Genomic DNA, 16,906 nt, shown 5'->3' with positions numbered 1-16,906 from the left:
TCTCTGGGACTTAACAGCACACCTATACCAACGAAATGAGCGCAAATCAACCGAGAGGTTAACTCGGTCAGGGTTCATCTCTAAAACAAGAGGTGATCCTCCATCTCCTTGTTGAATCTTTCCATCGCTAATTTAGCTTTGTCCCGCAGGAACCGTATCTAACGCCACTAGTGGCAAACATCGTGAGATCTCGACAAAGGAAGTAAATGAGGAATTCAGTCCTGTTCAATCCGTCAACTTCTCCGTCGATTGCCAGAGAATCGTTTCAGTCCGCCAAGGCTGTTCTCCAGTTGAGGTTTGGGAAACACGAAGCGGTCGACGCTTGCAAAAGCTCCATGTTCATGTCCCAGGAACCAGTGAGCCGGTTTACATTCGTGCCGGGTCAACGGCAGCATTTTCCGAAGAAAATCGAATTCTTCTAGCGGTGAAAGGTGACTTCGAAGTCAACATATGGGACGCAACTGGAGGCTCATATGTCAAAAGCCTGCGAGGCTGTGGGCCTGTTTATGCAGTGGTCTTTTCAGGCGACGCGAAGCGACTCGCAATTTCATCACAAGCCGATCTCGATGCGATTCAGATCTGGAGCTTGGAAAAAGGCCAATGCATTTGGAAATTGAAATTTCCCGAAGAGACTCTCTCCCCGATGTTGTCACAGTTGGGGTACCTACACTTTTGGTTTTCACAATCAGAGTCGGAACTCTATACTAGGCTTGGCATCATCGATTTGAGCATGTTGACATCTCAAGAAACAGCATCGTGGATTGATTCGAAGCCTAAGGGCTATTTCATTGAGGAAGATTGGATAATGAAGGACGAGGCCAAAATTGTATGGCTACCCGAAGAATATCGACCATGGAGAGACAGATTTGCTGTCAGGGACTCGGCATTGGCTATTGGATGCAAATCAGGCCGTGTAGTCATCATTCAATTTGCTTAACCCATAGTATTGTGTTTAATTAGCCGCTCAAACCGTCCTCACAAGTCAACTTGAGCGATATATATGTTCTGACCATACTTCCCATCAACTCACGATTAGCGGTTTCCTTCACGAAGTACTCAGGTCGTAGTGAGGGAATCACATTTCTCTTGTGCAAAGTAACACACAATGTCATGAGTGAGGTCAAACGCCTCGCCGTGCTGGTAGTTGCCGTTACCCGAGAAAGAGTGTATTACCCGCTATCAGCGGCTACACCCCCTGGCCACGATCTAGCTTATCATATCGTGGACTCCTCACAAATCCAAACACCTAACTCTGACAATCTTCCAAATCGGCAGTTCTTATCGGCCAAGCTAAGGAGCTAGAGCTCCAAAAGAGATAAGCTACCATGCCGAGCTTCGAAATCCCCTATCGTTACATTCGGCTCCCAGCCTTTGGTCAGAGGCAAGTTTTGGACCCTTGAACTCGAAGCTTATCTCCGACCCCGGGATAAAAAGTATTGACAAGAATGCAACTCTCGACATATTGGCCGGCATTCTTTTGTATATAAAAACAAACCCCCGACCCACCGCACTTTTGGGGGGGACTTCCCCAGAGAAAGCTTATTGCGACACACTGCGGTGAAGACCAAACCCCCTTTTCCGCGTGTCTCGCTCTCGAAAGCAGAACATCATGGCGTCTCCCGTAACCGACGACAAAGTCAGCCCTCACGTATTCGACGGCCAGGCCGATGTCGCTTCGAAGAAGGGTGAGATCGAGGAGACTCACGATGTCTTCAGACAGACCGAGGATGGCGTCCAGTTCCGGACGGTCAGCTGGCAGAGGGCCACCATCATCTTCTGCAAGATCCAGTTTGCGATGAGCATCCTGAGTGTTCCTGGAGCTTTTGCGACACTAGGAGCTGTTCCGGGTGCTGTATCTCTCGTGGGATGGCACGCTCTCAACACATGTAGGACTGCTCTGCGTAACGATCATGTCTCTCGATTCGGACTAACACGAACAATCCAGACACGGCCGTCATCTTGGGAGAATTCCGCAACCGCCACCCCGAATGCCACAGTAAGACCTCCCATCCGCGACTCTCTCCCTCTTCCTCACTAACAACCTCCTCTTCCAGCCCTGGCCGACATGTGCGGCCGCCTCTGGTCCCGCCCCGGCCGCGAGCTAGTCGGCCTCCAGATCTTGATCGCGCAGGTCCTTATCTCCGCCGCAGGCATCGTCTCCATCTCCACCGCCTTCAACGCCGTCTCGTCCCACGGCACCTGCACCGTCGTCTTCACCCTCCTCGGCGCCATCCTCATCACCGCATTCTCCTCCGTCCGCACCTTCAGCAAGCTCGGCTGGCTGACCTGGCTCGGCTTCACCACGTTCTTCGTCGCCGTCTTCGTCTTCGTCGTCGCCGTCACGAAACAGGACCGCCCCGCCGTCGCCCCGCAGACTGGCTCCTTCGAGCTCGGCTGGACCGCCGTCGCGCACCCTACCTTCGTAGCGGGCATCACCGCGAGCGCGAATATCTTCATCAGCAACAGCGGCTCGTCTATGTACTTGCCCGTCATCTCCGAGATGCGCCGGCCGCAAGATTACCGCCGCGCGGCGCTGGTCACGGGCGGGTTGGTGCTGGCCATGTATCTCTCCTTCTCGCTTGTGATCTACCGCTGGTGCGGTGTTTGGCTGGCCACGCCGGCGTTCGGCAGCGCGGGCCCGCTGTTCAAGAAGATCTCGTACGGCATCGCGCTGCCGGGGCTGATTATCGGCGTTGGTATCTACCAGCACGTTGCGGCCAAGTACATCTTCGTGCGGGTGCTTAGAGACTCGCACCACCTGCAGGAGAACACCCTCGTCCACTGGTCGACCTGGATCGGGAGCAATCTTGTGCTTGGTATCCTAGCCTTCATCGTTGCTGAGGCGGTGCCGATTCTCAACTACCTTCTGGGCCTGGCGGGTGCCATCTGCTTTGCGCCGTTCAGTCTTGTCTTCCCCGCGCTGCTGTGGATGAAGGACTTTTCGAGCTACAAGAGCGGCAGCATGAAGCAGAAGAGCGCATATGGCTTCCACATCCTCATTGTACTAGTCGGCTTGTTTATGGTTATCGCCGGAACGTAAGTTTGCACCGTACGCCTTTTGAGATTGCAAGAGACTGACATGACTCTGTAGTTATAGCGTGGCCGTATCCATCAAGGATGCATATGCGTCTGGCTTGATCACGAAGGTCTTTGACTGCGCTGATAATTCGGCCACTATATCTTGATATGGAGTGATTCTCCAATAATGTTTAGAATCTGATACGCGAAAATTTGACACTAATGAAAGCTGAAAACGAGAGTATGAGCAAGGAATGAAGTATGTTAATCGGTAGAAGTACCAGTACGAAAGATAATGCAAATATGTCCAGAGTCCCAGATACCCGTCCCGCCAACTATGCAAATCGAAATCAAACGCCGCTATATGCAGTATCCCAAGCCGAACCCATCACACCTTTCTGCCATTTCCAAAAAGCCACGTCCCCGAACACTTAGATGGGGCACTGGTCGCCCTTCTTAATGAAGAAGCCGCCCTGCTCAGACGCAGTAAAGGTAACGTTAATATCAGCGTCCGCATCACCATCGTTCGCAATCGCAAACTCAAACGCCACGTTGTCCGTGCAGGTGAAGCTGTTGATCGTGACGAAAGTGTCCTCGACGACGACGTTGTTCTCGACCTTGAGCGGGGGGAACGAGCCGACGAGCGCGCCGGTGGCGACGTTGCGGACGTCGAGGCGCGAAAACTCGGCGCCGCCGAGGTCGATGGGGAAGCCGGCGTTGAACTGGCCGATGAGGGAGCAGGGGCCCGAGGCGGAGGGCCCGACGGCGAAGGAGAGCACTTTCTTGACGACGACGCCCGAGGAGAGGTCGGCGACGCCGAAGTTGGCGTCGTTGGCGCCGATGCGCTCGCAGGGGGCGCCGGTCTGGCGGGCGGCGAGGCGGGCGGCGCGGGAGGAGACGGAGGCGGCGGTGGCAGAGCCGGCGGCCAGGGCGGTGATGAGGATGTTGGTGATCTGCATTTTGGCGGTTGGGTGGTTTGGGGGGTTGAAGTGTTGATGGAGAGTGTTGATAGAGGAACTTGAAAGTGTTGAGTATTGGATTGGAGTGTTGTGGAAGTTGTTGTTGCTGATGATGAGAGAAGCAGATGGACTGTTGACGTGGATGCCTTTCTCCTTTATAGATTTACAGCCCTCATATTCCTTGACAGCCTTCTTCTGCTTCCATCGCCATGTAGCTAGACTTCTAGTCGGAAGGATGACGTCCAGCTGGGCGTTCGGGCTGTGTCCTCCTCCCCCATCAGCACCACCACGCGCACAGCTGCCATCCCAAGAGACATCGTGGCAGAGTTCCCACTCCCGACCTCTCAAGAAGGCCCGGAGACACGGGTAACATGACAATCTCACCGACCCAAGCCTCTCCCGCCTCCGACAGGAAAAATAGCTCAGCACACGGCAGTCAGTCGACGTTAGCATGTATGTCCGTAGCACGGCCAGCGCCTCCCCGACGGGTTCGGGAGGTAGGTAGGCTAACGAAGTTTGGTCTCCACCTCCCAGCCTTACTGAGATCTGACGCTTTGTTGTCGACGGAGGAAACAGAGAGGTGTGCTCAGATAATCCGCAGCTAGCTGCTGTTGATCCCTCCGGCTCCGAGCTGAGGCGGGAAAGCCAACAGCTCGTCCCAGCTTGCCAAGAGCTGCTCCGCCTTCGGGTATGCCAACTAGCTAGCTGCTCTCCTACAGGCCAGCTAGAAAGCTCTCTGTCGTCCAAAATATTACCGCAGTCGGAAGCACCGCGAACCCGGGTATCTCAATTGCCGCGCTGACGCGCTTGCTAGACGCTAGCGCGACACACACAATGAGAGGCGTTGTTCCCGCAGCTTCGCTGCCTTCCTTCCTTCCCCAGACTTTTCTAATTTTAAGCATGGCTGATGATTGGCGACCTTATATCGCGGATCCCACAGGAATGGAACGTGATAACCCTTTTTGTTCCTCTGTCGGAGACATATGGAGGTTAGAAAGGGCATGTCAGATTTGGATGTTCCCAGCAGTGCCAAGCCTAACCCAAGATCAAAGCAACCTCGATGAAGAAGGAGGCCATGGCTCTTTGGATTGGACGAACGAGCGTGCACACACAACACGTGCGGGGCGCAGCACTAGCGGGAGTGCCAGCAAGTTTTCCCTGCCTTCTGTTTTCTCCAACCTGGAACTGATGAGAGCGATCGCCCATTGGCGGAGGATCCGGGTTGGCTGTGGTCATCGGACCGGGAAACCTGGTTATTGGAAGGCTTCATCCTGTTGGTTCGTGAGATATCCTTGCTCATGATGCGTGGAAGAAAGGATGTTAGAGAAGTGAGAAGGATTCCAGAGCTGGGAACGATGTTGGGCTGAGTGAAGCTGAACAAAATGCGCCAGCCGAGGCTTCATTGTTGAGTAGATACGAAGCTGTCGTTTCGTGGCAACTTTTGCCAAGTGTTGTCGCTTGCAGCCTGGTGCTTCCAAAGTGCAGATCCCTATGTGGCCTTGGAGAGCACTTGCGCAGGGTCAAGACCGGCGATGCCTTCCTACGCCGCTTGGCATCTCTTTCATAGGACGGTATGTCGTGTCCTTCGCTGCTGACAAGGCTCTCGAACGGCTGGAAGTTAGGCGAAAGGGTCGTCTCATGGATGAGATGAACTTGAACACAAGGTTTGCCGTCGTCCCTCGTTACCCAAATCGGGCAATGGGCTTGTCCAGCCTGCAACGACATCGTTCCGGGTTTCCGGCAGCGAGACATGCCGCGAATATTTCTGCCCTTAGGGATCCGTGGCGGGGAAAGGTCGTCACACAAGGGGCGCAGATCTGGAAGCTTCGTCGAATTGCTGCCTCGCTGGACCGACTGCTCGCGTCGACAAGTTCGGAGTAGTCTCGAGCGCAGAACATTATTGAATGCTTCAGGTATCATTTTGAACAGATGGCTATGCTAAACTTAGCAATCGAAAAATAAACACAGAAAAGGCAGCTGCGCGTATCCATGCCACTCGCTCGACGAGCCGAGGATGGCGTCGTGCTGACCAGGATCCGCCAATGTCTCACTCCTAGGTGTCTGAGCCGACCCGAACAACAGGCCGCACCGACCCATTGATAACAAGGAAAAAGCCTCGCCGCTCCTATGCTCGTTGTTGCTCGCCGCTCAGCTTGCTCATCTGACTTGCCATGCTCAGGCCGGTGCCTTTCCGTGTCTCGAGCGCCTTCGACCACCTCTTATTATCCTGGATGGGCTTCCCTGACCCCGTCAGGCCCAGCACCTCCATCAACTCGGGTATTTCTGCGTGGTCTCGGGTGGATCGCATGCGGTGGCACCAGGTAACCTTCTTCTCTTCCTCAACGTAAACGCCGTCATCGCCGCCCTCTCCATCGATGCCGTCTTGGCTGATGTCCTCTTTTTGCGAGTTTTGCATTGCTTGTTCGAGTTGTCGTTCGACGAATGGCGTTCCGACGGGGCTCATGAGCTCCACGGGCTCGAACAGGAACTCTCCGCCGACCTGCCTGTGGTCGCCAGATTTGGTGGCCAGGCCGGCCTTTACTTGCTTCAGCCCCTGGAAGACGCTCTCTGCGGCCGATTTGAACATCGACTTGCGCATGTAGGCTGGTCGCTCGCCCAGGGCGAGAGTGCGTGTCATGCCCAGGTTGTCGAACAGGCGCCGCGTAGGGTCTGTGTAGACGGGGAATGGGCAGCCTGTCTCTTGGAGGTACATGTCGATCAGACCTGGGTTGCCGCAACCGACAACAGCGATAAAGGTGCTCATGGGCAGGCCAAGGAGGGCGTCGGGGGTTATAGACTCGGACAGGGTGCGCAGAAATTCCTGGCAGTTCTAGGCAGGAGGTTAGCGCGAAATCAAAACCCAGGGACGGTTGACGGTTGACTTGCCCCGCAGAAGAAATGGCGGACGAAGATGATGAGGACACGCCTTGCGACATTGCGTCCAGTGTAGAGGCTCTTGAAAGGGTGGCTTTTGCCATGTCTGTCCAGGACTACATAGTTCTCAATCTTCTTCAAGGTCTCGGGGGAAGGCAAGTGGTTGTTGGTGGGGATCTCGCCCTCGAAGTCGACAGGTTTCGAGTTGTCGACCTCGATAGAAGTGCCGCGCGTATCGCAAGCACAAGCACTCGTCGACGTCCTTGGTGATCTGGTACTCGTTGTCGTGGCGGTGTTAGGCGGCAGGTCTGCTTGTTGCCCGACCGGCTTCCTGTTCACCTTGAAGGCAGCGGTCGTCGGCGCCGGAGCAGGCGCGTCCGATGGCTTCTGATCGTCCGTCGCAGCATGGCCGTTTGGAGATGCCCCATTCGCGTTCTCAGCTGTTGCGTCCGGACCTGATTCCGTGGTCGTGGGTGCTGGTTCGGATGCCGGTGCTGTGGTCTCCGCAGGGTCGGTTGTAGGCTTGGCGTCGCTGCTCGTAGGGTCAGGATTGGCGGTCGCGGCCGCAGTTGGGGGATCTTGCGGCACAGTAGCCATGACGTCGTAGTTGGGTGGGTTAAGCGGGATGGGATTTTGTGGTTTCGGGTAAGCGAATTACTCGGTGTCTCCCAGGGCGAAGAGTAGGTAAGCGTAGACTTTTATTTATGATGGCCAGTCGGCTGTAGAGATTCGATGGGTGGTAGAAAAAAAAGTTTGGAAGCTGATCGGGAGAAGAGACGAAAGGTGGTCTGAAGGAGGCGCAGCAGCTGTCACTGCCAGGATTGCTTTCGTAATGGATTGTCAAGACAATGGGAAGGGAAAAACGGAAGGGGTCGCCGCTGCGGCCAGAATCCAAGGCCTGGAAGGGAAGAGAAAAAAAAAGGGTTCGGGTTGAATCAGGTTCTCAGCTGGCCGGGCTCCCTCTGCCGAGAAAGATGGCCAGGTTCTTGCAGTGCTGCACAAGTTCCCTGCGCCAGGCCCCTCGATAGCGATAAATTAGTGGTAGGTCAAAGCCGGTAGTGACACGCCTGTCGCGCGCGGCTTGCAGTTGGTTGGTGAGTGCAGGGGTTGGAATGGGGAGATGGGGAGATCAAGCCAGGAGTCCGAGGCATCGGTGTCGTAAGTGCCTCGACGATCAAGGGGGACGCGAGGGGATGGGGGGCAAGATGTGTGTTGTTTGCCAGCGCCACCCTCGATGGGCTGAGTTGGAGATGAACTGGCGGTTCACCGTTGGGGCGTAATTAATCAGTCAGGCCCGGAAATTGGGGCTTTCTTCTGTCTTGCCAAGTGGTCTAGACGCAATGGAACCTCTGCGGTAGACCTGGACAGACTGGCTCTTCAGGTAAGGTACACATGCATGGCAATTGCATTCCGACTTCTCTTTGTGTGTTTCTTTCGCGATTTCGGCGCTGGAGGCCGCTGGCCTCAGCTCCTCCTCAGGGAACAGCACTGTTTCATTCGCGTATGAGGTCATGGTGGAGGCCCGGGCATATTTTGTGTCGTACCTTGTCAGGCAATGCCAGGGTACAGTCTTCAACTGTAATTGAGCCTCATTGCATGCAACGCACACCACGTTTACTGCATCATCCCAAGAAGACATGCAAATCATGATATCTCCCAAGAATTGAACTTGCATCTAGAGGACTCAAAGTTGTTCCCCGTTCTAAGCCATCGGCCGCCGGGCCCGTTCTTGTCTCGCACTAAGACCAGCGTTGAAATTGTCTCGGGCAAAGCCACTGACGTCCCCCCTGGTCAGGTAAGGTACGAGTACGTACTGCGGAGTCCCGCGACTCACCGCGGGTGCGTTGTCACTATTTTTACCACCGCCAGCCCCCAAACCACCACGGGCACTGTTCACCCAGCCTGGGTCCGGGGCTCTGGAACCTCCGATGAGCGCCCCTCTCTGGAGCTGCGGACAGATTGTGAACGGGGCCGGCGGGCTTGAGAGCCTGAAAGTGGGCCACGAATGCGCTGTAACTTGTAAGCTTGAATCTGTAATGTTCTGGATTGGCTGCTTTGCTGGCCAAGCTTCTTCTGCGTTTGGTTGTTTCCTGCAATGGTGCACAAACCACACCTTGGCGTTGCGAAGAGCAAACAAACTAACAGACATTAGTCCAACTCATATATGTCGCTGCTCATATTGCTGATTCAAAGAGTCTGGAAACCGTAATGGTCTTGTCTGGGTAACAAATGTAATTTTCATAGTTATTGGTACTGCACATTGGCTGATGTAGGCCCACCCTGACTGTGTTGTAGAGAAGCAAGGTTCTCAGTAGAGTCATAAACAGACCTCAAGTTTCTCAACTCAAATCCAGAGACATGTATGGCTCACCAACATCATGTTTCTCCGAAATAAAACTCAAAGTAATAAATACATCGCATGTAGGCAATGAATCGTGGCAACCCAGTCAATTTCTTCATCCCCATCTTCATCCTCAAAGCTATCTTGTCAATTGCCTTCCTCACTCGCTCAATCACAAAAACATCAACCACTTGCTCTTACAACATGCTTTCGTTTTCCAAGATGCACATTCAAACTCCACAGCACGGCGCGCCCGCCGGCCAACCAGTGCGGGAGTCTCTATACAATGCATTCGACTCTAATATGAAGAAGATCGACCGCCAGGCCATCAGCCAGGAGTCGAAGATCAACAAGCGGTACGACGCCAAGAGAGCCCGCGCCGAGTCAAAATACAAAAACCCGGGTGTTTTTGACATCTGCATTCTCACCCGCAACCTGACTTCCAAGATGGAAAAGATTGAGCAAGCTCGAGAACGGGCACTCCAGAAGCACCATTACAAGATCCAAATGAAGCGCTTAGCACAGGAGGAGACACTCTCCGATCTTGCCCAGTCATGGTTGTACCGACTTTGATGGAGAGACTCAAAGTGGAGCAAGTCGACTTAAAGACATATATTGTCCCATGGACACAAGTCTTGTCTTCACACCTTGCTCAACACGTTTGCCAAATGCGTCGATAACAACTAGACGACGGTAACACCATTGAAACTACAGCTACTATAAGTCTACAACTACAACTACAACTACAACTATGACTTTGATACAACTACGACTCAAAAAACACTACAATACGGCTCAAAATACAGCTATGGCTTTGAGAACGACCACAAACTTCAGCAAGCATTTACAAGCAAAGAGCGTGCATCGCATTACATTACACATCCATGATGATCCATGATGGAGCTGCTCCCGAGAGCTATGAGATCGCAAAAGACAACAACGCTCTGACGCATTCCAATGAGAACCATGGCCGCTCCTGATTGAATCTACCGCCGTCAATTGCTATCTCGATGGAGCAACGGAAGGAAAGCTTTACGAAACACGAAGCACAAATCAAGAATTATGAATCACGAATTATGAATCACGAATTACGAAGGACGAATTACGAATTATGAATCACGGAAGCCGCCTAGAAGAAAAAGAAAAACATCCTTGAGGGTCAGAAAGATGACGAAGACCTCGTTGTTTTGAAGAGGATAGAGACTTACACAGTAATTATTGGGAAGTTTCAAGACCTGTCCGACTCGGCACAACTCCAGACAGGTTACAACGACCTGTCAAACATTGAACACCCTTCAGTAAAACGGCTTGATAACTTCGGAACCCTCCAAGGTTTCCAGCGACAAAAGTATCAGCACACAAGGGTGACGCAAGGACACCCTGCTGGTCGGAACACTCAACAACCTACCCCTCACTCTTACGCCTTAGGTTATCAAGTCCCCCAACTCGCTGGCAGAAATCCCTTCCGGCATTCACCTCGCAGAAGACCTTGGCAAGGGTCTCCCGCCCTGATCGGTGATCAACGTTTATTTTGGTTTTAACATCGGCGAGTTGGACGTGGGGAAAGATGGGGTGGGCGGGCTCACCGGACTGAGCTTCTGCAGTGGCCCGCCCCACCGGAAACGCCGAGATGGCAATTTGCGGAGTGGGCTCTGGATACTTTGGACAATTTGATAGTCTTTACGATTAAATGATGAAAAATCTCCGTTACCTTCGCGGTGCCCGATCTGTGCGTGTGATGTGAAGAAACATGCCGAATTCGGTTTTGTAGTGAGGACTCTGCTAGTCAGGCGGTTGGAAACCGCTCTGAGACTCCAGACTAAGCCACCCCTCTGTCCCAACAGGTCATTTCTTACTTGGCACCGCTCTACCCACCTTTGGCGAAACAGCAAGAGCCTCACCTCTGGTCCGCAGTCGCTATTGTACAAAATGAGAGTTGAACGGTTCATCCATTCTCGCGATGATCAATATTCAGGAGGCAAATCTTGTTTGGGGGAAAGAAAATCATATTCGGGGGACACCCGATCCCATCAAGCGCATGTTTATCGTGATAACCAGTATGCGCATGCCCGCGCCAACGCCTTACAAAAATCCCAAAAAAGTCGTGTGTTCCAAGTCCGTCATGTCAGCCATGGGCTTTTCATCCAACCAACTCCGCTCATCCGTGACCCAATATTTCTGGCCCTCTCATATCCATTGTGGGTAGCCCGGCCTGTCGCTCCTCGTTGCAGCCATCCCTGGCATGCCAGGCTGCAGGGGAATCACCTCCGTCTCAACAGCGTCGACCTCAACCTTTTGCGGCAACATCTCGATCTGCTGCTGCATCTTCCTCTGCTCCTGTTCCGCCAAGAGCATCTTCTTGACCCGGCGCATCTTGACCCAGATGTAGACGGCGAGGGCGATAGTCAGGACGAATGTCGCGCCGAAGACGACGTTCTTGATGGTGTTATTGCCGTTCTGCTTCTTCTCGACGAGGAGGACGCCGAGGTAGACGAGGATGATCTGCTTCGGGAGCGTCAGGAAGGTCGAGACGGCGAAGTGCCAGAACTTGACGTCGCAAGTCGAGAAGACTGCCGTCGAGAAGTGGGACGGGATCACGGAAAATCGGATGATGAAGACGATCTGAGAATAGTGTTAGAATTGAGACTGTAATGCTCCGGGAAACGGGGGAGACGTACCCAGAAACCACCATCTCGGGTCAGCCGCGCGAGGGCGCCGTAATTCAGGTTCGTCCTCTCCAGCTTCTGAGCCTTACGTCGCAGTGTGTACTTGAATGCGAACCAGGTTCCGACTGTCACAATTGTCAGCACGCTTCCTCAACCGCCAGATGCCCAACCGAGGGGGGCCAACTCACTTTCACCAATGAAGGTTCCTGCGGCCACAATCGCAAAACCAACCCATAATCCATAGACGACACCGCACAAAAGAGCGACGATCTCGTGTCCAAACAGCGGTGGGAACGAGATGAGAATCAAAATCGCGATCGGGATGAGGAATCCGCCGGGAATCTCTCGAACCTTTTCGGAAAATGGTCTCAGTTTCTGCAGTTGACCTATTAGCACAGAAACTCCATGATCACTTTTTCTCATCAGCGCCACGTACCTCTACAACCTCGTCATGGTGCAGACTGATGAAAATCGTGGCGACGAGAATGCCGATACCGAGAAGATGAAATGCTGCATTGAGCCCATCAGCGAAAACGTCGCCAACAAACCCCACCACCAAGATCCCACGTACGGATGTATTTCGGTGTCAAAAAGATCTTCTTCCAGTTCAACGGTCGGTACTCAGTGAACTCCGGAACCTCGTCTTTCCTCTCGCCGTTTCTTCTAGCCATCTCGACGTCGGGCATGATACGATCTCAGGCCGACTTGTTGTGTGTTGATGGAATGGGGAGAGAGGCGATGAACTGCACGCACTCTCTTTGACGCAACATGTACAAACTCGCTAGACATGCAAAAGGCCAAAGAGGTGCGACGGACCAACATGCATATTCATACAAATGAGGGACAAGGATGCCCTCGGGCGCATATGGAATGGTAGGGAGACGGCGGGATCTGAAATCAATGCGAAACCGGAAAGCGGAACGCACAGCCACCACAAGATCGGCCAAAAGAGGCAATAGTCAGTGCATATTATTCGCAGACGTCGTGGGCACTGGGCAGCGACAAAACCAAAATCGTTCCGGGGTTGCTCCCTGGAACGAAAAACCGTCAGCCGTTGGGGCGATGTGTCCAGCGGCCAACGGGAGAATCCCCCGCATCCCTCTCTTCTTATTTGCTTTTGAGGCCGGGGGCCGGGCATGTCAACCAACAGGCCGTACCCTGACGGACATCAGGAGAGAACGTCGGAGGGATAGACAGGGGGCGACTCAAGAGTGAGGCGCGGGCGGGTTCCAGTTCTTCTGACGATGTGTGGTAGTATCGAATTCTGAGAACGTCACGTTTTGTATGAAGCGCCCCGTTTCGCGCACGGCGCTGTAACACAAACATGACGAGTTCAATACCAAAGCCGCGAGTAGTACGAAGAAAGAAAAGAGAGAGAAAAAACCGACCAACCCCCACGTGGCAAGCCGGTTCCTGGCGTTTCAAACCTGGCCGATCTGATCCACCAAAACAAGCACTCTTCGGAGATCATAAATTCCCCGGCAGGAATGGTCTCCCTACAACGAACCGGGTTGCTTGTCTTAACCTGCCCTATTCCGATAAGCTTGAAAGAATTTCTCCTGACAGTTGAGGGAAGCAGATGCGACTTCGCCGACCGGCTGACGGGCACCATTTTGTTTGTCCAATGTTGATGCAGAGCTTTGAGCTTGCGACGTGCGGTCCAATGGGTTCGAGTCGTCGGACACCACGACGGCACCGAGATGCCCGCTTATTGATGGCTGATGGACAGGGCCCATGGGTAGAGTTGCGGGCAGCGGAAACTTTCTTCATCGTGTTCCAATGCCATTAGCTGAGGTTGCAAACAGCACTGCGAGCCTGGTTCAGGAGACTCGGACGCGCCGGCGGGAAACGCGGCACATCAGGCTGGATCACAGTAAGCGCTTTCAGCTATAGATTCACACGCTGGCTTCCGCGTTGTGCCAATAAGGTGAAGACATTGATGGTACACCAGCGGGCTGTGAGGCTTGGGTGAGGACCAGCGCACGAACGCGACCAAAGGGACCAATACATAAACTTTCTGGGCCGCGTGTGCCAGAGCCTCATCGCGGCTGTGGCTGCGGCCGTTCCCTGCTTGCTTAACGTTTGACCCAGCAGGTTCTAGCATAGCAAGCGTAAGGGAAGAGGAGGCAATGATGCTTTTCTTTTTTTGACTTGACGGCCTGTCTGCCCGCGCGGCGCGCGGGACACGTTGCCCCCCACCCCCATGAACTCTCGACATGCCTTTACTCTAGTCTCTACCTGCGAAGCTATGCGATATGCTTTCTGAACGTCAGCAAGCCGTGCGGCTAAAGCTACGTCAAGGATCCTTATCGCCATAGCTCCTTTGTTTCTTCTGCCTATGGACGTCATGTTCCGGCCCTGCAGATGTAAGTTACGGACGCTATCTTCCGAGCCGACATGCGCAGAAATTCTAGACTTTAAAGGGTGGCACTAATGTTTCTTGTGAACTGTTGATCGCTGTGGCCAGGACCCAGCCCTCTGGGTTGACACTCGTATTGCTCGCAACTCTGAGCTTATGATTACTCGGTTTCGCTCTATCTACGTGGTGGGTGTCTTGTTGATTTGATAATGTTATGTCATTCGGAAAAATCAATATTGCGTGACTTCACGCGCCTTCCATCAAAGCATTGTGACGCCGGTCAGATGCAAGTCCGATGGCATGCATCACGTCATGTGCAGTCGACAAGATGCCAAGACATCCGAGCCACCCGATCTTGATATTTCGAGGCGCAACGGGCCGTTATGCTTAGCGCTGCAATGCATCCCGACTATTCTTTCATGGACGAACAATATGCTTGGCAAGGCAGACTTGCTGATCATTGCATATGGCCTTCCCCTGAGGTACATTGTGGTGCAGGAAAAGCAGCACGGTTTGCTTCTGATTTCTGTCTGAATGTACTGTCTCAATAAAGTCGTATTGTGTTCTTCGTAGGCCAACAACAGATGTATGTCCATGTTGGCTAGGCAAGTCTCGTGGCGATGATGGGTGCCCGTGCAAAGCCACGTTCTCCGTGTGAATAGGCACTGCCTTGACCGCCAAAAGAAGTAGAACAGTTCAAGGGGTTGTATTTGAGGCGTGAGCCAATGAGGCAGGTTGGTTAGCCGACGATGTTGGTCGGACCATGGGCCGGTCTCTGTTCGAGGTCGCTTGTAAGCGCCGGCCAACCGACGACTTCTAACAATAGGACAAGGTAACCTAATAAGACAGGTGAAGAGGCCTCCATTTACTCAAATTGCAGAATGCTTTGCTGGCTCAAAAGCACACTGGTTTCTTACGGTGGGAGGGTGGTCATGACTAGTCCTGGAGGAAATCCAAGTTCATATTGCACATTTGTTTATTTGGACAGAAAAACACCTACACGAGCATGCCTAAACAAGACAATCCCATAGCCATACAAAGGCGTCTAATGGCAACGTACAACATAAGATTCGTTCAGCCAATTGAAACCCTTGAAAAAGAGTTGTATCCACAAAATCACTCGTCCACTGTGTCTGACATCCGTCAGCTGGGCAAGACCGAATTTAAGAAGTATCATGAGAGCATCGACACAGATTCACGTGAGCGTCCCTGGAGACGAGAGGTCCGGAGCCGCGTCCAAAGGGTTATCGAGAGTGCGCAAAGATGCCGTGATGCACGGAAAAGTGAAATGGGTTGGCGCTTGACATTGGAACCCGATGTCTTGGCGAGATTCAGCGTCGAGGTTGGATGGTGAGCTCTCGTCTTCCTAATAGATTTGTACACAGAGGTGACTTTTGCTTTCACTGACATTTGACGGTTCAAAGCCGGAGATGCCGCGGAAGGCTGTGGCGTTCAGAACAGGAAGTCGGCTCAAACTCTTCCCAAGGAAACAATCCAAACTCGCGAGCGAAGAACTTGAAGAAACGTCAAGAAAGGCGAACACCTTGTGTCTGCCGCTCACAGAGCCACAGAGAAGACCCGTAAGCGCGCGATATCTCACTCCGATAACTCTTTACTTAAGGGAATATAGGGTCGAGCAGGGCATCAACCCGATTTTCGACGACCGTGCAGACGAAGCGATCGTGCACCCTGAGGAAGGCCTCCGGCGGCTGTTCCCAAAACGCGAGGAACGTCCAGATAGAGTCTACGGTCTTCGGAGAACCAGACGGATTGAACGTATCCTTGACTTGGAAGATCGTCGGCCGGATGCTGACGGCTGTTTCATCGGAAGCAGTGTAAACAGTACTCCCTTCCATTCCGATGGCGAGCCACTTCTTTTCCCGTTCCTGGTCTCAGAGGCCAAGTCCGAAAAGAGCGGCAGCTCGTGGTCCGACATAGAAGTCCAAACTTCGTTCGCGATCCGACGTCTTTTGCTCATTCAGGATGGACTCTGGCAAGCTGCAGATCGAGAGGACAACTGGGAGGGTGGACCCCTGGTGTGGTTCTTGTCCAACAAAGGGGAATGCTGGAGGGTTTCGATTGCTTACATTGACACCAATAGTACAGCACAGAGATTTGTGAGTTAAGGGTATTCGAAACGGATTTGTGGTACCTATTCTAGTTCACTCTCCGCTGACCTTACCCTACAGCTGATTACAAGGATCGTTGGATTCAGTCGACGACGCACTTCAACTCTTGCTCATCGTTGACTACATCTGCGACTGGGCTAGAGACATATACCGCGAATCAATCATTCAATGTCTCAGATCGCTGGCAGTATCGAATTCGAGGAGTCTAACCTATGACACCGACATATTCTCCACGATCGGCCGTATCGATCAGTGGAATAATAGCAGCGAGAGCAGTCCAGCCAGCGAGCTCAACATTTCTTCACTAGAGACATCTGAGATGAGAGTGAGCGCATATCACGCTGGACTTACTGGGCATCACTTCCTTAGAGACGCCCGCCATATTTGGCTTCGGTTCATTTCTCTCTACATTACAATGGACAACCTTCAATATTTCATTGACTCAACGACGTCAAACAGAGAATTCAGCCAAATGAGAAGAAAATTGCAGAATCTTCTTGGCAGAGCCTGTCTTGTCAGGAGAGATAGCCTTGATGCGCTTGAACTCAGTTGGACAGGCA

The 16,906-nt window shown here is 52.9% G+C and overlaps 5 protein-coding genes across 5 annotated transcripts; 2 read left to right on the top strand and 3 right to left on the bottom strand.

Moving 5' to 3' along the window:
• Nucleotides 1-1,609: 1,609 nt before the first annotated feature.
• mtr-4 (N amino acid transport system protein) lies at nucleotides 1,610-3,185 on the top strand (the record flags this gene model as incomplete). The annotated part of the gene is made up of 4 exons (XM_036644978.1): nucleotides 1,610-1,886; nucleotides 1,946-1,996; nucleotides 2,055-3,036; nucleotides 3,092-3,185. The coding sequence occupies 4 exons, from the start codon at nucleotides 1,610-1,612 to the stop codon at nucleotides 3,183-3,185; spliced, it is 1,404 nt and encodes a 467-aa protein (XP_036489853.1).
• Nucleotides 3,186-3,449: 264 nt separating this feature from the next.
• Nucleotides 3,450-3,977, bottom strand: CGCS363_v013128 (uncharacterized protein; the record flags this gene model as incomplete). Its single annotated transcript, XM_036644977.1, has 1 exon — nucleotides 3,450-3,977. The coding sequence occupies one exon, from the start codon at nucleotides 3,975-3,977 to the stop codon at nucleotides 3,450-3,452; it is 528 nt and encodes a 175-aa protein (XP_036489854.1).
• A 2,125-nt stretch (nucleotides 3,978-6,102) lies between these two features.
• On the bottom strand, nucleotides 6,103-7,448 carry aaed1-1 (Thioredoxin-like protein AAED1; the record flags this gene model as incomplete). The annotated part of the gene is made up of 2 exons (XM_036644976.1): nucleotides 6,103-6,807; nucleotides 6,885-7,448. 2 exons carry the CDS (start codon nucleotides 7,446-7,448, stop codon nucleotides 6,103-6,105), a joined length of 1,269 nt encoding a protein of 422 aa, XP_036489643.1.
• A 1,948-nt stretch (nucleotides 7,449-9,396) lies between these two features.
• On the top strand, nucleotides 9,397-9,765 carry CGCS363_v013126 (uncharacterized protein; the record flags this gene model as incomplete). The annotated part of the gene is made up of 1 exon (XM_036644975.1): nucleotides 9,397-9,765. The coding sequence occupies one exon, from the start codon at nucleotides 9,397-9,399 to the stop codon at nucleotides 9,763-9,765; it is 369 nt and encodes a 122-aa protein (XP_036489860.1).
• Nucleotides 9,766-11,379: 1,614 nt separating this feature from the next.
• On the bottom strand, nucleotides 11,380-12,544 carry TVP38 (Golgi apparatus membrane protein TVP38; the record flags this gene model as incomplete). The annotated part of the gene is made up of 5 exons (XM_036644974.1): nucleotides 11,380-11,814; nucleotides 11,871-11,983; nucleotides 12,047-12,233; nucleotides 12,295-12,368; nucleotides 12,430-12,544. 5 exons carry the CDS (start codon nucleotides 12,542-12,544, stop codon nucleotides 11,380-11,382), a joined length of 924 nt encoding a protein of 307 aa, XP_036489099.1.
• Between the last annotated feature and the right edge of the window lie 4,362 nt (nucleotides 12,545-16,906).

This window comes from Colletotrichum siamense (genome assembly GCF_013390195.1).
Source record: "Colletotrichum siamense strain Cg363 chromosome Unknown KSG_Cg363_contig09, whole genome shotgun sequence".
Taxonomy (NCBI): domain Eukaryota; kingdom Fungi; phylum Ascomycota; class Sordariomycetes; order Glomerellales; family Glomerellaceae; genus Colletotrichum; species Colletotrichum siamense.
This window is presented reverse-complemented; position numbering and strand designations above follow the sequence as displayed.